Source organism: Helianthus annuus, chromosome 7 (genome assembly GCF_002127325.2).
Source record: "Helianthus annuus cultivar XRQ/B chromosome 7, HanXRQr2.0-SUNRISE, whole genome shotgun sequence".
Classification (NCBI taxonomy): domain Eukaryota; kingdom Viridiplantae; phylum Streptophyta; class Magnoliopsida; order Asterales; family Asteraceae; genus Helianthus; species Helianthus annuus.
In genome coordinates this window covers 147,287,650-147,313,062 of record NC_035439.2, presented here as the reverse complement: position 1 = coordinate 147,313,062, position 25,413 = coordinate 147,287,650, and the positions used below count along the sequence as shown (strand labels likewise).

The following is a 25,413-nucleotide window of genomic DNA, read 5'->3' as shown; positions in this document are numbered from 1 at the left end:
TAAACGAATGTTCATGAACATCTTATCGAACGTTCACGAACACAATTGAACGAACGAGACCTCTGTTCATGTTCGTTCATTTAACTAATCTAATGAATTCCTTGTTCATGTTCGTTAACGAACGTAAACGAACTTCCCACCGAACGGTTCACGAACTGTTCGCTGAACGTTCGGTTCGTTTACAGCCCTACTCAAAACAAAATCCCGCATGTTGAACCCATAAAATCCTGCATTTTTTAATACATAAAAACCCGCATGTACACCAGCTCTATATAACATGATGATTTTACTCCCCATAAATCATATAACCGCATGTTATAAATCATCCCTGTACGCATCGTACGTTAAGGCCAATTGTACGTTAACCAACCTCATAAATAAATAACGTGATATGTTTAAGATGATTAAATATAAATAGTTCAATAGAATAACATGACATTTATAAATAATAAACATAATAGACTAATAGTAAGCTAAAAGTATAAATAGTTCAATAGAATAACATGACATTTATAAATAATAAACATAATAGACTAATAGTAAGCTAAAAGTAATTTAAATACAATCCACTGTCCACATAATCTTATATTCTTCTTCAAGCCTAATTACCCATTTAAAAGAGAAGTTAGTTATAACTAATTAATTTGTTTAAACAGTTACAAATCTATTCCATTTTACCCATTTAGTCAAATTTGTTATTTGTGTAATATATAGGTAAGGTGGGTTAAATTAAACCCGGTTAAACACCTTTTCAATCGTGTCAAGTTGATCCGTTTATAATCCAAAAAAAAAAAAAAAAAAAAATTCATCACCTATGACATAATTTGTAACATATTTCTTTTATCCAAAAAAATTAAAAAAAAATTCATCACCTATGACATAATTTGTAACATATTTCTTTTATCCCAAATACACAAATGTATATAAAATATAATTACATAAGTTACAAGTACATAACAAAAGAAGTAAAATTTATGCTAATTCATGATGGCCAATTTCTGTACCATCCGGCCCATGCAGAGACCAGCCCACTAATCCCAAGGGTTACAGCATGATTACAAAATGGGTTGGGCTCAATTTCAGCAAGTCCTATTATTAAATCTGCCACATTAGCAGCCACAGCCATTAATCTCATCACTCTATCAACTTTAATCTTCTTAATTTCCTTATCATTTTCCTTTGATTCTGATGTTAAACTCCTAATCCTTCTTTCCTCTTCAATCCCTTCTTTGATCATCATAAATTCTATAACACAAAAAAACACATACCCAAGTGATTCCCCGAAAGCCGATATAAAGCTCATTCTCTTAGCCAGTGTCACATCCAGAGTTCCCGTTCTTGATAACCAGAGGAAATGGTCAAAAAAGAAATAGACCATTTCCCCTGCGTTAGCAAAGACTGAGAGGAACCTGTATGTAGGGGTGGGACCAGGATTTCTTCTAAGGGCATTGAAGCCTGTAAGAAACCGTCCATACCTGAAAGCTTTTCGGCTCAACCCTGATGCCACCTCGCATTGTTTGGCTCGACCGGCTACATTTGGATTGGTTGTTTCAAGGCGCCAAACAAGAAGTTTTGATACATATTGGAAGGTTTTGACAAGCTTGTCAATACCATCCCTCTTTGCTAGGAAAATCACTAGCTTGTCAACTTTGTCATTCATGGTGTGGTGTGAGCTCAAAGTGTAAGAATATGTTTGATTTGTAAAATAGATAATGGTGAGGGTATGAGGGAGAGCCACATGTTAGGGGTAGTTTTGGATAATATGTTTTCATTTATGGATGGACAATAATATTATGATATTATCCTAGAAAAAAACATTTGTAATCTACGTGTAGTTGTAAATAATATTAACCTTGCATTATTTGGGATATGCTTGGCCAATATTTGTCCATTTGTGGTTCCGTTGAAATCCTATTAAAGTTAATACTGGTTCAAAGGGCTGTAAACGAAACTGAACGTTCAGCGAATAGTTCGTTAACTATTTGACGGGAAGTTCGTTTATGTTTGTTCGTTTAAAAATGAACGAACACAATCATGGATAAGAAATTTTGTTCGTTAAGTTAAACGAACGAACATGAACAGACCTTGTGTTTCGTTCATTTAAAGGTTTTTATATGCTATATTTTTGTTTTATTGTTTTTAGTTTTTAAAAAATTTAAAACCCTAATTATACTACATGTCTCCCCTAACATCCCTTATTTAAGCATTTCAATTTCAGTTTGTGTTAAAGCTTGACAAACTTCCTAATTTTGTGTTAATCATGTTTCTGATAATAATGATGTGAACTGTGTTCGGATAATTTTGTTAAGTGTTTATTTACATACATATGGATTCTTCGTGATCTTTGTGATGAAAAAATGCAGACTTTATTCTAAAATGACTATATGTTCGCGTGTAGTCATTTGTGCTTCATAAATGTTGTTTATGTTCATTTGTGTTTGGTTAATGGTCGTGAATAGTTCATGAAAATGTTCATTTCCTTAATGAATGAACACGGATAAGAAATCTCATTCGCTAAGCGTTCGTGAACAGTTCATGAATATGTTCATTCCTTAATGAACAAACGCGAACAAGACCTTGTTTGTATTCGTTCGGTTCATTTACAGCCCTAATTCGTTCATATGAGAGATTATTGAAAATCTATAGTAAATTTTTTAAGTGATTTAATACATTTGTATTAGTTTCATAAACATGTGGTAAATAAGTTAAATTACTTATTGACATGTCATTCTTCACGATAATAGTCTTTTAATTAGTAGGTTTCTATTAGGATTAGGGGGAGGGGGTGGGGGTGGTGATCACTCATCACTCACAACATCCAATCAAGTTCCGCCATGTCATCAACCATTATTCCATCACTCACAACCTTTTTAGTGGAGATAGTCATCACTCACAACACCCAACAATAAACCCTCACACCCCCTCACATCCATCCATTTATCACGCGTGAATTTTTTCACGGAAACATCTCATCACTCGTTAAACAATGTTGGTGGCAGTGGAATTTCACCAAGTTCCACGCGTTAATAATTTCCATCACGTACAAGAATTGCACCGCCCCGCCTCCCCTTAGTCAGTAGGTACTTAGGTAGTAAGAGTTGGTGATGCAAACGTTCCATGCATATCAATGTATAGTTGTAGTATATTCTAAGATATACTCCAATTTATAATCTCAACTATTCTATTTGTTGTTTTCATCCTAATTCTTTTCTTTTTTTTGTTAGCATACGGGCTTCTAATGTTGGGCTAGTCTTTTGCATATGGGCTGCTTCAGGTGGGCTATGTGGACTTCAAATAAGCCCAAACCCAATGCAATACATTTGCCTTCTATTTGGGCTGAGCAATGAACATCTCAAAAATTGCACCGAAGATGAAATTTTATTCTGAAGCGATGTGCGAACAAATGAAGATAATGATGGGTCCTCCAAGGAGAGAATTAACTTCTATTCTTTTGTTTTACCATTATATTTCTTTTACTAGGTTATAGACCCGCGTACTACACGGGTTGAATAACGACAATATCTTAGATAAACCCGTATAACATACGAGATTATAAGCGTAGATAAACATATATAGTTTGAATTCTGAAGACTCAAGGACCAGAAAGAGCAGTCCGGTCAGAGTAGAGCTTCAGATGATCAAGCGGCAAACCTGCAAGATCACAAGAGACAAGCACGCTGTTAGCCTCGTCACAGGGAGGGGGGCCTCTCTGTGACCAAGCTCGGGCGTGAGAATAAGTATTTGTGAGGAAGAAGTAAGTCAGGGAGAGAGAGAGTAGCGATTACCCCTTGCTGGAAGCTTTGGCGGGGTATTTATAGCTTTTGGGTGTGCTGACGTGGCGAGTTAGTTAGGGTCGGACCAGTCGCTATCATGACGGTTATGGAGGTGGGGCCTAGTTAGTTACACCGGACCATTGTAGCGTTCGGTTCGTTTCGTGGTGCTAGGCCCGGTCCGATCTGTTTGTAGCAATGATTCGGTCCGGTTAGGGACGTATCCTCATCAAGTCCCCCTAGTTCGTAGTGTTTGTTTAGCAAAAATATCGAACTATTTGTCGAAGTGTTCTGGAATCCACGGTCTTTTGCTTGGCGGTTTTAAGATTTTGAAATTTGGGCGGTGATCTAAGATTGGTGACTGTCAGTCGTTTTAAATTTTTCGCCCGATGTGACGGTTGATGTGCGTCAGTTATCCTGACGTGTCGTCGTCTGATTGGGGCCTTTGAGGCGGTTTCATATCCCTATAAAAAGGGGAGAGGTGATTTCTGATTTTACTTTTTACTTTATACTTTTATCCTTCACCTTCCTCTCTTCCTTTCTTCATCTTTGTGGCGAGAAAAAACATCGATCTACTTATTCAGGTTAGTAAGTTCTTGTTTTCTGTTATGGCGAATAAAAGCAATCTTTCTGGTTGCTTTAATGTCTTGACTCAAAAGGGGTTAGATTGGTATGTGGAGAGTTATGCGATCCCTAAATCGCTAAACCCTATTCTTCCAGAAAAAGATACGCCTATCTACCCTTTTGTCCCGGGGAAGATCGGGATTTATACCCGTTTTTTCGACTATTGTAACTGCCGTCTGCCTCTGACGAAGTTCTTGGTTGAGGTTCTACTTTTTCATGAGGTGCACTTGACTCAAGTGAATCCTTTTGGCCTTGCCAAGATCAGTCACTTTGAGTTGGCTTGTCGTAGCTTAGGGTCCGAGCCGGATTTGGATGTGTTCCGGGCTTTCTACAAGTTGAACCGGTCCGGAAATTGGTATACTTTTGAAGTTAGGGACAAGAGTTCTTGCTGCTATACATGGATCACCACGAGCATAAAGGACTGGAAAGATCATTTTTTTCTAATTGATGATCGGTGCGTTCCGGAATTCATGGTGTGGAGGATAAAAAAGTCGAAACTCCCGCCTCCTCTTCCTGAAGATTTTTCGTATAACGAAAAACTATACGCCGATTTGATAAAGGAGGCCGGACGTATACAGAAATATCCGGAACACATCCTCGTCATGGGTCGGATCAGTACGATGTGGGCCGAGCCAGAGTGGTATCCTACCCTTCGGTGGAACAAAGAGGGTTAGTTGTATAGAGTCTCTTATTCATTTATGTGTTACTTATTTATATTCGAGCCCCTTTCCTTTTCTTTTTTTAGGTTGGTAGATATTACTTATCATTTGCCTTCTTGTGCAGTTATGGGTTTGAAGGAGGCGCTGCGGTTGAAGTCCTTCGATTCGAAGGAGCTGGATGTTCGTGCTACCAAGACCCCGAAGGGTGATACGCCGTATTTACAGCTTGTGCAACAAAATCTTTATCCAATTCGTGAGCCGGAGGCTCCTGGTGGTCAAGGTGCTTCCGGTTCGGCCCCTACTGTGTCGCCAGCTGCTCAAGTTCAGGCGATGGTTACGGTAGATGATGCTGGGGGTCGGAAAGCTGGTTCGTCGATGACGAAGGGTTCCGGTTCTAAAATTATTATCGAGGATGAGGGGGTCCATCTTTCGGTCGGAGATTCTGAGACGCGTGCTAGTGGGGAGAAAGGAGATAATGATCGGAACGAAGATGAGGACGTCGGAGGAGATGGTGAAGACGAAGGTGATCAGCCTCAGATTGCTTTGAAGAGGAAACGGGCTGCTCCCACTAAAACTAACCCAAAAGCTAAACAGCCGAAAAGGACGAAGGCAGGTTTCAAAACAATTACACTCGACGACGACGACCAAGTTACCGAATTCTCTACTGCTGGAGGTGTACTAGCAAACTTGGATGCTCATCTCCATGAGGGCCACACCCCGCGGGATCACCCGCTGCAAACTCCTGTAAGCCCGTTGTCTTTTGGTGAGGGGGGTGTTAAGGTTGTCACGGACTTGCGCACGTCCGACCCCAAGAAAACTGTGCTTTCTCCTTCGGGTAAGTTTACTACGGGAGTTGCATCTAACGTGTCTAGGCCAAGCTCTTCGCCGCTTGATGGTGGGGACAGTGCTTCTTCATCCCCTCTATGGTATGACACTGAGGCTGTGTTCTTGTCTCGGGAATTAGGTTCGGGCGATTTTGAAGGTGCGGATGCGGCTCATGCTTTGGAGAAGTATGTGCCGGAATGGTCGCTGGTGAACAAAGATCGGATCGTGGATGCCCTTTCGGCCAAGATGTCTTTGTTTCATTTGGGAACTCCTGCAGAACATTCCCATTACCGCAAGATGAGCGGTCCGGAGCTTGGAAACACCTTGATGTTGAATCAAGCTCAGTCGAACTCTCTGGTGGTGGAGACGTACAAACGTTGGGTCGAGTCGGAGTCGTTGTGCCACAAGCTTAAGCGTGAGATTGCTCCTCTGAAAGGCGAGGGTGATGTTCGATCCAAAACGAAACAGGAGCTAGTTTCCCTGCGATCTCAAGTTGACCGACTGAAAGGGCAGGTGTCGGAAGCCAAGGAAGTTACCAAGTCTTCTCAAGCTTCGGCCGCTGCGGCCCATGAGGCTCGTGACAAAGCTCTTCAAGATTTGGAGACTTCTAAGTCAAAACTTGCTGATTTGGAGAAAAAATTAACCGGAGCGGAGATGAAGCATGCCGCCGAACTGAAAGAGATGCAGACGTCCCATGATCAGCTTCTGGCTGATTACCATCGCTTGGTTGATGGTACGTTTACAATCTTCTCATCGTCCCCCTTTTTTTATAAATTATTGTTATTGATCCTTTGGAGCATTGTCTCTTTGCAGCTAAGGATGAAATAGAGAGATCTCGTGACAGGGAGATCGAGTCGCACAAGACGACGATTGATGAAGCAAGAGGGATGTTGATTCGGTGCGAGCGTGATATGATTGAGGCATATGCGCAATTATCGGAGCTCAAACTTACTAAGCAGTGGTTTTTGACCGAGGGGGTTGCATGGGTTGTGAAGTTGGTGCATCAAAGCCCTGAATTGGAGAAGGTGGTTGCTGACCTGGTCAACAGTGTCAACGCGGTTGGGGCGAATGAAGGGATAAAACAAGGTTTTAAGGCCGCGCAGGATCTGGTTGGCTCTGCGGAGGAGGTTCCAGGTTTCGATGCCGGAGCTCAGAGTGCCCTGGACGCTGCGGTGAAAGCTTTTGATGAGCTTGATATCTCCGTTCTTGACAAAGTAGCTGATTTGATAGACGAGCCCCTACCTGTTATCCAACAAAGAAGCAAACTTCCCATTGTTGGGGACGATGACAATATAGTTCAAGTTTAATGTTTTTTGTTTCTTTGTAATCGTACAATATGTTTCGTTGGTATGCTTTGCTTGAAACAACTTGAATTGCACAGCGAATGACTGTTTTTGTGTTAAGTCATTTTTATTTTAACTTAGTTACTTAGCCTTGGTTTGCGTCCAAACCTTAGCCGTATACTTTTAACTTGGCGATCGCATCGGATGAAATGCTTCGCCTGCTCAATAGATTTTAATTTCTTTTTGAACTATTTAAGCCTTCTCGATCAGCGCGAGGCATGGGTCGTGGCCCGTTCGTGCACGTTTAGAAATTTTGTTCGAACTTATATGTATGCTATCTTTATGTTTATAAAGATGTAGATCGCTTTATTCATTAGTTCGGGGAAAAAACATCCCGATTACAAAGGAAATAACAAGTTACCGGGGTAATACCCTCCCGATTTACATATTAAGATCTGGAAATACTAAAAATGTAAATTAGCGATCTTCCTCAGCCGTAGCTGGTTGTTTACATGAAGCACTTTTTCAAGTGTACCCCATTCCATGTCCGTGGCACTGGGGTTCCGTCAAGCTTCTCTAGCACATACGAGCCCTTCTCACTGGCTTCCTTGACTCGGTATGGCCCCTCCCACTTTGGGGTAAGTTTGCCGGGGGTTTCGGTGCGACTTGCGTCGTTGTTTCGGAGCACATAATCTCCGACTTTGAACTTGTAAATTTTAGCCCGAGCATTGTAGTACTTTTCGATTTTTTTCTTATACCGAGCCTCTTTGATTGCCGCTATGTTTCGGCGTTCCTCCAGCAGGTCAAGGTTGGACCGGAGTTCACATTCGTTTTCTTCCCAATTCTTGCATCTTTGATTCGGGAGCCCGATTTCGGCCGGAATTACTGCTTCGGTACCGTAGGTCAAGCTGAACGGTGTCTCACCGTTGCTGGTCTTGTGCAGTGTTCGGTGTGCCCATAGGACGTTTGGCAGTTCGTCCGCCCAACCTTTTCCTTCCTGACCCAGCCTTCTTTTTATGCCGTCGACGATGCGTCGATTGATCTGTTCGACCTGCCCGTTGCCCTGAGGGTGGGCAACCGAGGAAAAAACTTGATTGATTTTTAACCTTTCACACCATCGCTTGAAGGGGTTTTCTGCAAACTGTTTTGCATTATCGCTTACGATGTAGAGCGGTAGGCCGAATCGGCACACTATTTGCTCCCAGAAAAATCGCGTCACATTGTAGCCGGAGATGGTTGTAAACGGACGAGCTTCTACCCACTTGGTGAAATAATCCACCGTGACCAACAGATATTGTGCGCTTCCGCTTGATCTCGGAAAAGGTCCGACGATATCAACTCCCCATTTTTGAAAAGGCCATGCGGCGGTTACTGGTATCATTTCATTTTTAGCTCGGAGGCTGGTTGGTGCGTGCCTTTGACATTCGTCACATTGCTGGAGCTCTTTTACGGCGCTTTCATGCATTCCGGGCCAGTAGTACCCTGCGTTTTTTACCTTTGTTACGATCATTTTAGGCCCGGCGTGGATACCGCAGATGCCGTAGTGTATTTCCCGTATGATGTAACTAGCTTGCTCCGGATCCAGGCATTTTAGCAATGGTCCGAGAAAGGTCTTTCGGTATAATCCTCCTTCCTGCATCTGATACTGGAGGGAATTGATCTGGACTTTTCTTGCTTCCGCTTTGTCAGTTGGCAGAACATCATGCACCAAATAATTAATTATCGACGTCATCCATGTTTGTGGTGGAACTTCAACTTGCATTACTTGCGGAGCTGCGATTGACGGTGTAGCTAAAACTTCCACTCTTACTTCTTTAGCCAAGTGACTGAATGACACTGATGCCAACTTGCTCAATGCGTCTGCCTTTTTGTTTTTGCTACGGGGGATGTGCTCGACTCTGCATGCTTCGAACTGAGCCATTGCCTGCCTTACTTGCTCGAGATACTCGATCATGTTTGCTTCCCTCGCCTCGTATTCTCCATTTACCTGATTTGCTACGAGCAACGAGTCTACATGGGCTATGACATTCTTGGCTCCGACTTTCTGTGCTAGGCGTAGGCCGGCCAGGAGAGCTTCATACTCAGCCTCGTTGTTGGAACTTTTGAATTCCAATCGGAGCGCATACGTCACATCCGTTCCGTCTGGATCTGTGAGAATTAGGCCCGCTCCTGATCCTTCGGCACTAGAGGCACCGTCGGTATATAAAGACCATGGCTTCTCCGGAGCTTTACCTGCCTCTTCAGTTTCTTTTTCTTCCGGTATTTCAACCAAAAAATCAGCTATCACCTGTCCTTTCAACGGACCTTTAGTTCGGAAGGTAATGTTGAACGCGCCCAACTCAATCGCCCATTTCGCCATTCGGCCTGAGACCTCGGGTCGTCGGAGAACGTGTTGGATTATTTGGTCCGTTCGTACCTCGATTGGGTGGGCCTGAAAATATCGGCGAAGCCTTCTTGAAGCATGGACTAGGGCCAAGGCTAATTTTTCCAAATTTGAATATCTTGTTTCGTAGTCCTTTAACGTTCGGCTTACATAATAAATGGGGATTTGTTTTCCAGTTCGGTGGGCAACTAATACCGCGCTGATGGCTCCGAATGATGCAGCTAAATACACCGTTAATACCTCGTCTTCTTCCGGTACGGTGAGGGTTGGCAGGGTGCCCAAACATTCTTTAAGTTCTTCGAAAGCTCGCGCGGCCTCCCCCGTCCATTTAAACTCCGATCTAAAGCTCTTTCTGAGAACGTCCATGAAGGGGAGCGATCGGTCTGCAGCTTTTGACAAAAACCGATGGAGAGCAGCTAATCGTCCATTTAAGGACTGAATTTCTTTAACCGATGTCGGGGGCTTCATTGTAAGGACAGCGTCAATTTTGTCGGGGTTGGCTCGTAAGCCTTTTGACCCGACCATGACCCCGAGAAACTTGCCTTCTTCCACCCCGAATGTACATTTTTTCGGATTCAACTTCATGTTAATGCTTCGGAGCCGAGTAAATGTTTCGAGTATATCTTTTAGCATGGCGGCCTCATCATGGCTTTTTATCACGATGTCATCGACGTACACCTCCACGTTTCGTTCGATCTGGTCCTTAAAGGCTTTGTTCATCAGGCGCTGGTAGGTAGCACCGGCGTTTTTCAAACCGAACGACATCTTTTTAAAACAAAACACTCCTTCATTGGTGACGAAGGCCGTCTTATCCTCGTCCTCGACCGCCATTTGTATTTGGTGATAGCCTTTGTAAGCGTCCAAAAAACATTTTAGCCTGAATGTTGCAACGGAGTCAATCTTCTCATCGATCTCTGGGAGGGGGAAACAATCTTTTGGGCACGCATTGTTTAGATCGGTGAAATCGATGCACATTCTCCAGGAGTTATCTTTTTTTCGTACCATCACGGGGTTTGATACCCATGTTTGATACCGAACCTCCCGAATGATCCCCGCGTCTAAAAGGCTTTTAACATCTTTTGCTATGGCTTTGGCTCGATCCGGTGCCATGTGTCTCTTTCTTTGTGCTATTGGTTTGACTGAATCTTTTACATTCAGGTGATGTTGTGCCATCGATCTGGGGACTCCCTGCATATCAGAGTGCTGCCACGCAAAGACATCTATCGAGTTGCTTAATAACTCCCATAAAAGTTTCTTCGTTCGTTTTGGGAGTTGAGCACCAATAGCCACTTGTTGTTCGGGGAAATCTGGGTTGATTGCCCATAGCTCCGTAGGTACTTCAGACTTCTTAGAGCTTGTTTCAGCCGTATGTCTTACTTCGGCGACTAATGAATTCGACTCTGAACAGATGGTTGCAACTCCGGCTTCGGTAGGGAACTTAATAGCTCCGTGTATTGTCGAACTGATTGCTCCAAGAGCTCGTAATCCGGGGCGTCCAAGTATTATGTTGTGCGAAGAATGAGTTCGAACAACAAGGAAAGTTAGTGGCACCGTCCTGCTTTTGCTACCGTCTTTGAATGTGGTTGGAAGAGTAATCTGTCCTATCGGACGGACTACTTCTCCTGAGAAGCTTATCAATGGGGTAGATACTTCGATTAACTTCCTTTTTGTTTGGGGATTCAGCTGTTGGAAACACTGGATATACATGATCTCAAAGGCGCTTCCTCCATCTACGTAAATACGTCGAACCAGGTGTCCGGCGACAACAGCTGAAATTATGATCGGTCCGTCCCGAGCGTCTTCGGGATCGACCGGAGGAAAATACGTCGGCTGACGCATCCATGCTGCCATATGCTGGTTCGATCGTTTAATTCCTCTCGGTTCTGCTGACCGGATCATATTGATTCCCGGTTCGGTGTTCGGATTGTCAACTACTGTTGCTGGCTTCTTTCCATCTTTTACTTCCTTCACAAGATGTGAGAGTTTACCGGAACGAACGGCCTTTTCGATTTCTTGCTTTAAAGCCCAACATTCATCAGTTGTATGACCTTTGTCGCGGTGATATTCACAATATTTCTTGGAGTGCTTATCTGAGGTAGGCCGTTGCTTTGATGGCGTGGGGAATCGAGTGTTTTCCGTGCTGAGGATTTCGCTGGGCGATTTTGACAATTCAGAAAAACTGTTGAATCGTACGTTTCCTGTTCGGAAACTGCTTCGATCGGATTTTTGATACGGACCGCGGTTTCTGTTCCAGTTATTGCTCCTATCTTTTGGTGGCGATGCGTTCCGTCTCCATGACGTGGTTCGGGCTTTGGAGCTCCTGGCAGTCGCTTCGTTCGGTTGGCCGCAAGCACTCTTCCCTCGAACAAAAGCTCGAGCCCGTTCCATGAGCGTCTCCATGGTCTTTGGGAGATCTTCGTGAAGTTTTTCCACCAATTGATTGTTTCGTACACCATGACAGAAACCCGATACTCGGAGCTGATCTACTGCTCCACTTATCTGCATACTTTCTCGGTTGAAACGGTCTATAAAATCTTCTACGGACTCTCCGTCGCGGCGCTTGATGTGGTGTACCTCAGTAATATCTTTTTTGCAGCGACGCTGCTGGCAAAAGTTTTGCAAGAATATACGTCGGAAGTCCTCGAAGTGATCGATCGACCCCTCTGGCAACCCATCGAACCAAACTCTAGCCGATCCGGTGAGAGTTTGGGCGAACATAAGACACCAAGCCGGCATTGGCCATTGCTCGACCTTAGCTGCTCCGGCAAACGCGAACATGTGGTCGTCCGGGTCGGACGTACCATCGTAAAATTTTAACGTGGGGGGCATCTTCAGCTTAGCTGGGAGTGGAGCGTTGACAATCCGTAGCGTGAACTTTGACTGCGAAGTCATAGACGTGGGATGATATGGCATGAGTAGCTCTTGGTCTTGGGGGTTTAAACCCAGAGATCCCTGGAGAAACAGGTCGTTTAGACCGTTATTCATCGGAGCACTTGTTACGGATGAGAATTGTGTGACATGTGGTATAGAAGTGGAGATCATAGAACTTACCAGAGATCCAGAAGCAAAAGGACCGACGGAGACAGGGTTTCCCCCTGAGTAGGCACTGGTAAACAAGTTTGTTCGGAGACTTTGCAGCATCTCATCTCTCTGTTGTTGCTGCTGTAACTGTCGCAACAGATCAGCGTTCCTTAAGAGGAAAGCGTTGTCGAAACTCGGTAGTGGCGTGACAACTGGAGCGGTAACGGACAGTGTGGTGACAGAACTTCCACCCACAACATTTGCAGCTGGAGGAGCCGATGTGGAGCCTATCGAAGCTGCTGAAGCGATAACTGCTGCTGGAGCGATTGTGGAATTAGCATTTCCTTCCCATATATCATTGTAAGATGGGAAAGGACTGGTGGAGACTACTGCTGGTAATTCTGCCATTACTTCGAAAAAATGAGAACAACGAAACGAATTATGTGAATTCGAGGGGATGGCGCCACTGAAGACTCAAGGACCAGAAAGAGCAGTCCGGTCAGAGTAGAGCTTCAGATGATCAAGCGGCAAACCTGCAAGATCACAAGAGACAAGCACGCTGTTAGCCTCGTCACAGGGAGGGGGGCCTCTCTGTGACCAAGCTCGGGCGTGAGAATAAGTATTTGTGAGGAAGAAGTAAGTCAGGGAGAGAGAGAGTAGCGATTACCCCTTGCTGGAAGCTTTGGCGGGGTATTTATAGCTTTTGGGTGTGCTGACGTGGCGAGTTAGTTAGGGTCGGACCAGTCGCTATCATGACGGTTATGGAGGTGGGGCCTAGTTAGTTACACCGGACCATTGTAGCGTTCGGTTCGTTTCGTGGTGCTAGGCCCGGTCCGATCTGTTTGTAGCAATGATTCGGTCCGGTTAGGGACGTATCCTCATCAAATTCCATGTTTGACTTTAAAAGTCAAGAGGAAAAAATGGCAGTTACATTTCTAGATGCATCATGGGTCTCGCTTTGCGCAATTGCATACATCCCGTGAATGTGCTTGAGTTCAACTCTAAGTTTTTAATACTATTATCCTGCAATGACGCGTTTTTCAATTCAAAGTGGGTCATCCTGTTTGCCTCACCGAGCACCATCTTCTAGCAGTGGCGGACCCAAGATTTTTTTCAGTGGGGTCCGTTTTTTTCGGTGTTCAAAATTTTCGTAACAAAACGTTAAAATTTTCGAGTCGGTCCTCGTTCAGGTCGGGTCATAGCGAGGTTTGAACTAGATTTAAAAAAAACAGGAAAAACAAGTCATACAAGGATTGAACCCATGACCTTTTGTTGGCAAAGAGAGGGGTTTACCACTACACCAGGTTCCTATTTCTTTCTATGATGTCCATCTAATTGTATTTATGTGGTCCTTATACAATTTAATATACTGAATCTATTATTTTTTGTTTAAAAACATTGTGGTCCGGGGACCCCGACCCACTCTATGTGGGTCCGCCCCTGTCTTCTAGTATTTCTACTAACACAGTCCTGACCGTATCAAGTTCCGCCGAGATTATATTTTCTGATGATGAAGAGAGCGAATTTAGAGTGCCCATTTCTTAAAAATTAGTTGTGTTTGAATAGATGAAACAGTTGGGATGTGTTTAAAAATAATGAATTGGATTGTTATTTATACTAAAAATTTAATGATTTAATTTAAATATGTGACCGTTGCAAACTAACGGCTATAAAAATTAGCTGTTGAAATCAGATTCACGCGCGTCGAAGTCTCTATGCCAATCCGGCCACACCATAACAATGCCACCTTCGGCATGGTATTCCACTTTGTTAACCGGTGACACATCAGCCCACACCGTGATTTCCTCCCCGTGATTTCCTCCCCACAATCGATGGTCTAATAAAAGAAGTGGAGGCGATGAATTGAAAGCTATTGATTCGAATAAAAAGCCAAGTCACTAGTCTTTAACCCCTTCTAGCGTTCAAGCTCATGTTTTTAGTCATCCAATGATTTTGATTTATTGTCATATAGTTTGGTATTCATTATCACATTTATTGTCCTATGTAAGACAACATGGAATTAGTTAACCCAATTCCATCCACCTATTTCTTATCTTCTTGACGTGGACAAAACCAGGGAAGGGGGCATCTAAGAATCACTCATGTGAACATATGTATTCAGTGGCGGAGCCACACTTTGAACAACGGTGTCACCCGACACCATTGAGTTTTATGTAGCAAATATAACGTATAATAGGAAAAATTCGAGTGACACCACTATTTTTTTACGAGCGACACCATTGTTTTGTTTTCTTCTAAAAGAATCAGATAATAAACAAATTTATACTTTAATAATCAAGCCCGGTTACTTGAATTTAATTAGTATACTTTAAATCATTAGAGGTCCATGCTTAATTTTTTTTCTAATCTAGTAAGCATTATAGGCCCATGTATAATTGGTTTTGTTTCAATTGTTTAACCTAACCAGAACCAGATGTTTGATGATCATCTGAATGATGCTTGCACTTATTTGTTATAATGAAAAAGAGGTTTTTTTTCCTTTGCAAGTTGCCATTCTATTCTATACTATAACAATTCAAAACGTGAATAGTAATCTAAATCTATGTTTGGTCATTTAATAGTTTAATTCATAATTATAAGGATATGATATTATTGTCTTTTTTATAATTAATTTACGTTTCTACCCCTGAACATTATTAAAGTTATCACACAACATCTAAACTATAATATTTTTTGATAAACGATTTACATATACCCTTGAACTTTAATAGATTTACCATAGGTAAGTTTAATAATAATTATATATTTTTATAAGCGATGTTTCGACCCCCAAACTTTAATAGAGTTATCACACGATCCTTAAAGTTTACAAAGTTAATAAACGTATTTTTTTTCTTTTTTTAACAAATACCTGTTCTTTTATCCTTTTTATAAGTTTAATTCTTTTTTGTTTTACTTATTATAATTAAAGCTAACTTTTAACTCTGGACATGGTTATTTAATCATGTTGGATTTTAACCCTGCAATATAAAATATACAAGATAACAAATATTATCATTTTTATTTACTTTATTATAGTTAAATGGAACTTTTACCTCTAAATTGTTTACTTAACTGTGTTGATTGCTTAATTTTACCGTCAAGAAATATATACATCCTCACCATCAACCTCTACGACCTCGCCGCGAAGCGTGGGCTCCAATCTTCACCATCAACCTCCTACGACCCGCTGCGAAGCGCATGCTCGAATAGTAGTTGAAAACATTATGAATCGTTTTCAAAACATGAAAATTCGTACAGAGCAACTATTAAATGAAATTTTTTATATATTTCAAATGACTTTGTAATTTTATTATGTGTTTTTATTAGTTGACATTGTACTTTTACTGCGATATTCGCTTTTATTATGTGATTTGACCCGACTAGTTTCGAACCGATCCAAAAAGTTCGACTCTGGGTTACTATAAACCGGGGTATCCATAAAACTGACACCATAAGAAAAAGTTTCTGGCTCCGCCACTGTATGTATTCATATAAAAATATGGGAAAATAAACAAAAAAAAGTATACATATAATACTTTTAACATGCCTTTTGGTCTTTAAATTATCATAAAAAATAAAAATAATACATATAGTTACATGTGCAGTTTTTATTTTTAATTCTTATTTGTCTTTTTTTGTTATCAATCCATAAAATAAACGAGCCGAAGCCAAACCGAGCTGATTCGTTTAAGTTCGAGCTTGAGCTCAACTTAGCTTGACTCGATTACAACCCCAATATAGGATCCCTTTGACTTTAAGAGAAACATTAGTGTATATAATATAAGGTGCAGAGTTTAATCTAATACAACAATAATTATATTGTAGACTAACGTTAAAAGTAATCTTTAAGCTACGTCAATAGCAATCCAACTAATGTTCATCATTTAAGGGTGCTTGGGCTAACATGAATCACATTTTTACTAAGATTTGTTTTAACTCTTTAAACTATGTCCAATAGAGTTATTTACTCTTATTAAGAAAAAAAAAGTGGAGATGATGGCTTGAGTCACCTACAATTCCAAAGAAAAGCCATAAAAATAAGTCTTTAACCTCTTCTTAGGTTCAAACTCATGTTTACAGTCTTCAAATGATTTTGATTTATTGTCATATACTTTGGTATTTCTTATTCCCTTCTTCATCGTATGTGAGACGGCATGAATACAGTGAAGCCAATTTCATCCACATATTTATTATCACCTTCATGTAGACAAAATATTTGAATATTTTCTATTAAAACAACGAATATTCTCTGCCATTAAGGCTCGCCTCACGATCTATATTCAAAGTGGGTCATCCTGTTCACCTCACCGTGCTTTTGGCATCATCTTCTTGTATTTCTACTAACACGGTACTAACCGCATCAAGGGACGCCAAGATTATATTTTCCAATGATGAAAAGAGCAAATTTAGGGTGTCCATATTATAAAAATAAATTGTGCTCAAATAGATGAAACAATTGAGATGTGTTAAAAATTTAATGATTTAATTTAAATACGTGAACGTTGCAGATCAATGGTTATACAAAATAGCAGTTGAAATCAGATCCACTCATGGAAGTCGACACGCCTAACCAGGCACACCGTGATTACGTCACCTCCGGCATGGTATTCCACGTCGTTAACCCAACCCACAATGTGATTTCCTCCCCACGGCTGATAGTTATAAACAATGCTCCTTTATTTATCTTTCATGCTCCTTTATTTATGTTTGGGACCAAACAAAAATCTAACACAACTACAAGAGAAAGTGGTTTGCTTGTATAGGACCTCAAATAAATCTAAAACAATAAGTTTACACTAATATTAAGGTCTTGCGTAGTGGGGCGCGGCCAAGGGCCATAGCGCCGCTATGGCGCCGCCCACACCGCCCCCACCGGCGCTATGAACAAAAAAAAAAGGATGCAGCGCTATGGATATGGCGCCGCTATGGATGCTTCTTTTCAAAAATGGACCAATCAAATTCAGTTAAGGTTTTTATAATTAATTAATAAAATTGAAAATTAATATTTAGGTAATGATGGGTAGGGGCTTTATGACTACGGGCTCTAGTGATATAACACCCCATAAAGCCCCCGTGTGACGTGGCACGACACGTGTCGCATAACGCCCCACAAGGGGCTTTATGACTACGGATGGCCTAATAGTTAGCATATTAATTTTATTTTAAGTGAGGGCCCTATTTTTTTGAAGGCCCTAGGTTCAAGCTTAAATTACTTATACCATAGGTCCGGCCCTGAATAGTTAATAAAAGCCAAGTCAATAAGTCTTTAACGCCATCTAGGGTTGTTGTTGAATGATTTTGATATATTGTCATCTACTTTCGGATTCTTTATCACCTTCATCGTCGTATGTTAGACGCATGGAAATAGTTGAGCCAATTCCATCCATGTATTTCTTATCTATATTTAGTACAAAATTACAAAAGATATTTAGTAAAAATACAAAAAATACAAGTTATATATAGTGGCAAAATAATAGAAAAATACCATACAATCCACTACAAAAAAATGAGTGCCAAAAGTTTAGTTTTCTGTCAGTCATTTCTCTTCGTCATCCTCATGCACTTTGCAACGTTTTCCAAACTCATCCACCACTCTGCAGCACAGAGCGGCACCACCGGTGATCGTCTGGCACTGCTTGCCATCAAATCCATGATTAAAGGTGACCCACATGGTCTCTTGACCTCATGGAACCATTCCAGCACTGATTTTTGCCAATGGCAAGGTGTTACATGCAGCCTTCACCACCAAAGAGTCACCCACTTGAACCTCTCAAACGGAGGCTTAATTGGTACGTTGTCTCCTTCCATCGGTAATCTAAGCTTTCTCAGCGTCATTCAGCTTTTTAACAACTCATTTTCCGGTGAAATTCCACCTGAAATTGGTCGTCTCTTTAGATTACGACAACTACGTCTCACTTACAACTCTTTCATGGGAAACATTCCAGCCACCATAATGAACTGCTCCAACCTCCAATTTCTTAAGTTGGGTGGAAATCATCTGGTCGGCAAGATCCCAGATGCGATCGGTTCATTGTCCATGCTAAGCATCCTCTCCCTTCCCCTCAACATTCTACAAGGCGGGATTCCACCTGAAATTGGCCGTCTCTTTAGATTACGAGAATTACGTCTTCATAACAACTTTTTCACCGGAAACATTCCGGCCACCATAATGAACTGCTCCAACCTCCAAGTCCTTAGCTTGGGTAACAATAATCTGGTTGGCAAGATCCCCGATGGGATTGGTTCATTGTCCATGCTAAGTTTCCTCTCCCTTGACGGCAACATTCTACAAGGCGGGGTTCCACCCTTCATCGCAAATCTTACATTGCTTGATACACTTTCTCTCACCCACTGTCAACTTGGTGGAAGCTTTCCCAACTTATTCCACCGGCTGACTAACCTGAGAAGACTTTCAATGGCTGGAAACAACCTTATTGGTACCTTTCTACCTTCTCTTTATAATTTTTCATCTTTAGAAGAACTGAGGCTCTTTGATAATAAACTCACTGGTAGATTACCCAAAAATCTTGGTTCAATAATGCCTCATCTTGTACAACTTTTATTGGGAAACAATCATATATACGGAAATTTAGTGTCCATCCCTCCGACACTTCATAAGCTGGACATGTCAAATAACTATTTTGGTGGAAAATTACCTTCTCTCACAAACGGTTCGGCTTTAACATATTTGGACCTATCAAATAACTATTTTGTTGGATCATTACATAATTTGGTTTGTTCCAACGGGGTGAACACGATCGAGTTGGTTCATTTGGGACATAATCAGTTGTCGGGTGTTATTCCGGAGTGTTGGGAGAAGTGGTCGAGCTTGAAAGTCTTACTCTTAAGTGAAAATAATTTGTCTGGTGAGATTCCAAGAACATTGGGCTCTGTACCTTTGTTGCAATTAGTGTTCATGGGTTGGAACATGATTTCAGGAAGCTTACCTTCTTCGCTAACGAATCTGTCATACTTAAAGATCCTTGAACTTGAAAATAATAATCTTGCAGGAATCATTCCACCATGGATTGGAATGAAACTCACTATGTTGAAAATTCTCAATCTTAGATCCAACAATTTTTACGGAAATATTCCTAACCAGCTATGTTATCTTTCACATGTTCAAGTATTGGATCTCGCTCATAATAACCTCTCAGGAAATATTCCTAGATGCTTCAACAACTTTAGTGTGCTTTCGGGCAAAGAAACTAATTTAGAGGTTCAATTTTCATTCAATTTTGACGATGTTATTTTTACTGTTTATGATTTATTGGTGATGAAGGGACGAGAAGACACTTATGGATCTATTCTAGGACTAGTCACGCTTTTGGACCTTTCGAGCAACAATTTGTCTGGGCAGATCCCTAGTGAGCTCACGACCCTCCACAAGTTAAAATCATTGAATTTATCAAGAAATCAATTGACAGGAAGGATCCCAAATAAGATAGGAGACATGAAATCACTTGAGTCTTTTGATTTATCAGTAAACAATCTTTCTGGGGAACTTCCTACGAGTTTGTCAGGGTTGAATTTCTTGGGTACCTTTAACGTGTCCTACAACAATTTGATTGGAAGAATTCCAACAGGTACACAAATTCAAAGCTTCAATGAGTCCAGTTTCATTGGAAACAAACTTTGTGGAGCTCCACTAAGTAATGATTGCGTACATGCTGACAAACCCGATACAACAAGCGACCAAAAAGAAGACGGTGGATCACACAATGTAGATTGGGGGTTGATTATTAGCATAGCGCTTGGATTTATTATTGGGTTTTGGGGCATTGTGGTTTCATTAATGCTCAATAGATCATGGAGAATCACGTATTTCCGTCTCATGAGGAAATTGATCAAGGTATAAGGTTTATGATGTTATGTATAAGTATTATTGTGTTATGTTTTTTAAGTGACCATAAAAAAGCAGCTCCTAGGTCACTTGTTGTAGTTCCCCTGCAGTCTGCTTTTCATAAAGCTTATGTTTATTGTTGTGTTTTTGTTCGGTTCTCGTAGGCTTGTTTTGTTATGTCTTTCTTTGTGATTGTTAAACAGCTTCCCGCTGGTCCTTTTTCTAATAATAATATATCATCGTTCCAAAAAAACTATGTATACTTTATAAATTTTCATACTCAAAGTTCAAGACATGTCCATATAATATATAGATAAATCAAACAAATGTACATAAAACAATCCTAAAAAAATTAGGTTGCATCAAAAATTCTCACTCAAATGGTTAGGTTGTTGATTTCCACTCCATGATTGCCGAAAGAAGCGTGTAATTAGGCGTTAAGCTCCTACTCGTCAACGGTAAATTAGTCATCGGGGAGCTATCACTCTCTTCAAGCCATTGTTCTATCGCCCTGCGATCGTACGTGTAGCCATCAGAAGCAACACATGGATCAACCATAACATCCTGGATCAAAACATCATTATATTATGAAAAACTAGTGTTGTTCGATAAAAACTGAAAGAAAGAATGTCACAATCTTACCTTGCGTATTGGGCTAGGAGGGGTGGGTCGCGTCATGGATGTGGATCTTTGAGCTGCATCTGCGACTGCTTTTAGTCGTTCCAATACAGGAAGAACCTTGTTTTTCAAATCTGGTCTATCTTTTCTTCGAAGCTCAGCGCAGCTCAACCCCAAATATGCTAACTCTTTCGCTTCATCAATCGGCCAGTCGCCTGCATCTTGATCCAACACACTGGCTAACTCATCGTTTTCAAGAGCTGTTTCCACCACATGAGTAACTGCAATTGCTGGTCTTGCGGTCAGCAGCTGCAAAATCACCATACCAAGAGCGTATACATCGGATTTTGGAGATACTAATCCTGTTCGTTGATACTCTGGATCAATATAACAAAGGGTTCCCGCTGGACTCGTGTCTTTGTAAATGGTGGATGTGGAAGAGAAGTCTGATTGAAGCATTGTTGAGAGACCAACGTCCCCTATTTTGCTCACGAGATTTTTATCAAGCAGTATATTTGCTGGTTTTAGGTCACGATGAACGATTGATTTTGGTTTCGCATTATGAAGGAAGTTTAGAGCTGATGCTACTTCCCACGCAATTCGGAACCGGTCGAACCACGGGATCGGTGGTGTGTCGTTTTTGCGAAATAATCGCTCGTCCAAACTCCCGTTTTCCATGTACTCGTAGACCAAACAACCATGATTGACACACACACACCGATTAGTTGGAAACCAATTCTCCCTCTACAAGTATTTTAGACACAACAGTCAAACGGGTTGAAAGCCGCCCAAAGTCTATGTTTAACGCATACAACCTCCTTAAATCACTGTTATTTAAAGCTTTAGGTTATCGCATAAAATTGTTTCTAGATCATACTTAACAAATGTATAGTTTATAAATCTTTATTAAAAAAGAACCAAAAACTTTCTGACAGTAAAGGCAGCTTGACACATACTAAAATGACATAAACCGAACCCGTGTTGGCCCGATACCTGACCCGGTCAACCTGCCACTAAACACCATCCTCTACACCGATCAATGACATTATGGTGGGAGGGGCGGAACACGCATCAACCCCTTCACCACCAAATCAACTGTCGACACCTCATCTCCACCAAGGTGTACCCGCCAGAACTCACTCTCTCCGCAATCTGTTCTGAACCTTGACACAACCTGACCTGACCCGATTGTTTGCCAATGTAATGAATCTATTAATTTATCTCTTATCTGTTTTTAAAAAATAACACATAGCCGGTTTAAATGATGCTTTTCTAAACCTTAGTCATCCGTTCGACCCGAAATTTCTGCCCAGAACTGTTTTTGTATGCAGCCTTCATCTATTGCATTCCATGCTCTGTACTGTTATATATCATCATCCATATACAGTGGATTCCAACTTTTCTGGTAGGCTAAGCCTTTTATCGAGCACCTGGTTGACACGCGGAGTAAACGACATTACATCAAACCCTACATAACATCCTTAAGCCCGTAAAATTGCTTGCATATATCCTCGTGAATGTTAAACATGATAAACGTGAGTTGCGATTGAGAAGATGAGAAATTGCAGGGGATAGAGGTTAGAGTGGATTAGATCCAACAATTATACATCCTGACCCGTTCCTTAATTGAGTTGGCCCATCCTGACCCATTGACCCGTTCCTTAATTGCATTCATAAGCGTGTACAAGAGCAAATAGACTTTTAAGGGATCGTGATAATGCTCACAATCATATGTTAAATGATTATTTTTTAAGAAACTGGTATATCCGCTCATAATCATATAGTGATTATTTTTTTTTTAAGAAACTGGTATATCCCCCTGGTATACAGTTTTTCTAGAGCTGGTTATACTATCGGACCTTTCGAGCAACATTTTTTCTGGTCAAATTCCCAATGAGCTTATTGATAGGAGTAAAACCCCGTATCACCGGTTCAAATAAAACGGTAAAATAAAAGATAGATCTACGGTTCGTTTTGGATACAGATACACCACCAAAACCAACAGTAGGGCTGCGAATCACTCCCGAAGATACAGAAATCACCACTTTCGGTTATAAATTCGGGTCTAAGAACACCACTCAATATGCCACAATTGAGCTAGCATAGACACAATTAATTCACCTCAAAATCCATTGAGAGAAAATTAACCAAAAGAAATTCTTTACTCAAAACTCACTGTCCTTTTTGTTGCTTGTTCGACCAATACATAAAAGAGAAAAGAAACTGTTACTAAAAACATGGAAACTACCTTTGATCACTTACCACTACTACATGATATGAAATAAAATAATAAAACAAGAAAAAAAACAATTCAAATAAAACGTGGGGCATGGTTGGTTATGCATGCATGCATGGGTAATATTCGGATCACGGGTCGGTGCAACTCAGTTCGATCAAATGGGTCGGGCCCAGTCGATGTTGTTTGCCTATCATCCTGGAAATACCGCCTGAACCACCCCCGATGCGAGATACAACACTTGGTGCGGATGCGATTGTCCCAAGTTTGAGGACAAACTTTTTCGAAGACGGAGAGAATGATAGCAATTGCGACCCGGTAAAACGACGCAATTTGAAATTACACACAATCGGGTCACCCGTTAATGTATAACGGGTGGGTCGCCAACCTGGGTCAACTTGCTCCAAAAAATCATGCAATCACCCACGATCAGTTTATCATGCAAGCTCCCATGTTCCATTTATTTTATGTATTTTCTTTTTATTTAATTTTAGAATTAAGTGCATGTGCACGTAGTGGGTAGGTAGTTAATTTCTTTAGGTAACCGTATTTTTGTTTTATATTAATTAGGATCAATGAAGGGAAGTTAGTGAGTTTTGAGTAAAGAATTTGTTTTGGTTAATTTTCTCTCAATAGATTTTGAGGTGAATTAATTGTGTCTATGCTAGCTCAATTGTGGCGTATTGAGTGGTGTTCTTAGACCTGAATTTATAACCGGAGTGGTGATTTCTGTATCTTCGGGAGTGATTCGCAGCCCTACTGTTGGTTTTGGTGGTGTATCTGTATCCAAAACGAACCGTAGATTTATATTTTATTTTACCGTTTTATTTGAACCGGTGATTCGGGGTCTTACTCCTATCACTTATGGCCCTTCGGGAGTTAATATCACTAAATTTATCAAGAAATCAGTTGACAGGGAGTATTCCAGATAAGATAGGAGACATGAAAGCACTTGAATCTTTTGATTTATCGTTAAACAAGCTTTCTGGGGAACTTCCCATGAGCTTGTCAAAGTTGAACTTCATTAGGCCACACGGGGCGGTCCCGTGATGGCCATGTATAACGAGTTATTGTGTTATGCTACACCGCCGCCACTATGTTGAACACGCGTGGAATTGAAAACGCGTTAAGCCGGTCACGCGTTGAACTTTTGATTTCTTTGAACGTTGGATCATTTATCTATTTAACATCTCTATTTCAAATAATTTTTTCACCCCTCCATCACTAGTGATTCCACCCCTCCTACATTTCTATCACTAGTGATGGAAATTGGATTGATGACATGGCATTACTTGATTGGATAGTGGGAGTGATGGAATCCATCACTAGTGATTCCACCCCTAGTCCCCTTAGTATCTTCAATGTGTCTTACAACAAATTTACAGGAGAGTTCCAACAAGTACCCAAATTCAAAGCTTAAACGAGTCCAACTTCTTTGGTAACAGACTTTGTGGAGCTCCGCTAACTCGTGATTGTGTACCGGTTGATGTACCTGTTATAGTGGGAGACCAAGAAAAAGAAGATGGATCACATGGAGCAGATTGGGGTTTAATTATTAGCATAGTGCTTGGATTTATTACTGGATTTTGGATCATTGTGGCTTCACTAACAGTCAACAAATCATGGAGGATTGTATATTTCCGTCTCTTGCGAAAATGGATCAAGGTATAGGTTTATGATGTGATGATGAAAATAAGGTTGTTAATAGGCTTCACTCATTTATTTGTAATCTTAATATGAATTTTCGTACTCAAAAGTTCATGACCGATCCATATTTCATATAAATAAATCAGACACATATACATAAAGCAATCCTAAAAATGTTGCATTAAAAAATTCTCACTCAAATGTTATGTTGTTGATTTCCACTTCATAATTGTGAAAAATTAGGCGTTAAGCTCCTACTCGTCAATTGTAAAATTGGTCATCAGTAGCATGACAAGGATCAACCATAACATCATGTGTCGAAATATCAATATATTATCTACAAACTGGTTCTGTTTGATAAAACTGAAAGAAAAAATGTGACACTCTTACCTTGAGTATCGGGCATATGAAGTATTTTGGAGGGGTGGGTCGGGTCGGGTCATGGATGTGGATCTTTGAGCTGCATCAGTGAGTCGTTCCAACATGTGAAGAACCCTGTTT

General features: G+C 41.0%; 3 protein-coding genes across 3 annotated transcripts; 1 reads left to right on the top strand and 2 right to left on the bottom strand.

Moving 5' to 3' along the window:
* Window positions 1–875: 875 nt before the first annotated feature.
* LOC110869179 (peroxisomal membrane protein 11-4) lies at window positions 876–1,770 on the bottom strand. The gene has a single exon (XM_022118467.2). The coding sequence runs from the start codon at window positions 1,658–1,660 to the stop codon at window positions 983–985; it is 678 nt and encodes a 225-aa protein (XP_021974159.1). The 5' UTR covers window positions 1,661–1,770; the 3' UTR covers window positions 876–982.
* Window positions 1,771–18,074: 16,304 nt separating this feature from the next.
* On the top strand, window positions 18,075–20,426 carry LOC110867221 (receptor-like protein EIX2). The gene has a single exon (XM_022116349.1). The coding sequence runs from the start codon at window positions 18,075–18,077 to the stop codon at window positions 20,424–20,426; it is 2,352 nt and encodes a 783-aa protein (XP_021972041.1).
* A 231-nt stretch (window positions 20,427–20,657) lies between these two features.
* Window positions 20,658–22,486, bottom strand: LOC110867220 (U-box domain-containing protein 52-like). The gene is made up of 4 exons (XM_035975093.1): window positions 22,415–22,486; window positions 22,156–22,257; window positions 21,054–21,773; window positions 20,658–20,975 (listed from the first exon to the last, which is right to left on the bottom strand). Exons 1-4 carry the CDS (start codon window positions 22,484–22,486, stop codon window positions 20,796–20,798), a joined length of 1,074 nt encoding a protein of 357 aa, XP_035830986.1. The 3' UTR covers window positions 20,658–20,795.
* Window positions 22,487–25,413: the final 2,927 nt, after the last annotated feature.

Coding starts and splice junctions, on each gene's coding strand:
- LOC110869179 (XM_022118467.2), bottom strand. CDS start 1,660: ATGAATGACAAAGTTGACAAGCTAGTGATTTTCCTAGCAAAGAGGGAT.
- LOC110867221 (XM_022116349.1), top strand. CDS start 18,075: ATGAGTGCCAAAAGTTTAGTTTTCTGTCAGTCATTTCTCTTCGTCATC.
- LOC110867220 (XM_035975093.1), bottom strand. CDS start 22,486: ATGTCGTTTACTCCGCGTGTCAACCAGGTGCTCGATAAAAGGCTTAGC. Junction 22,258..22,414: donor CAGAAAAGTTGGAATCCACT/GTATATGGATGA, acceptor TTTTAAAAACAG/ATAAGAGATAAATTAATAGA. Junction 20,976..21,053: donor CTCCTAGCCCAATACGCAAG/GTAAGATTGTGA, acceptor GTTTTGATCCAG/GATGTTATGGTTGATCCATG.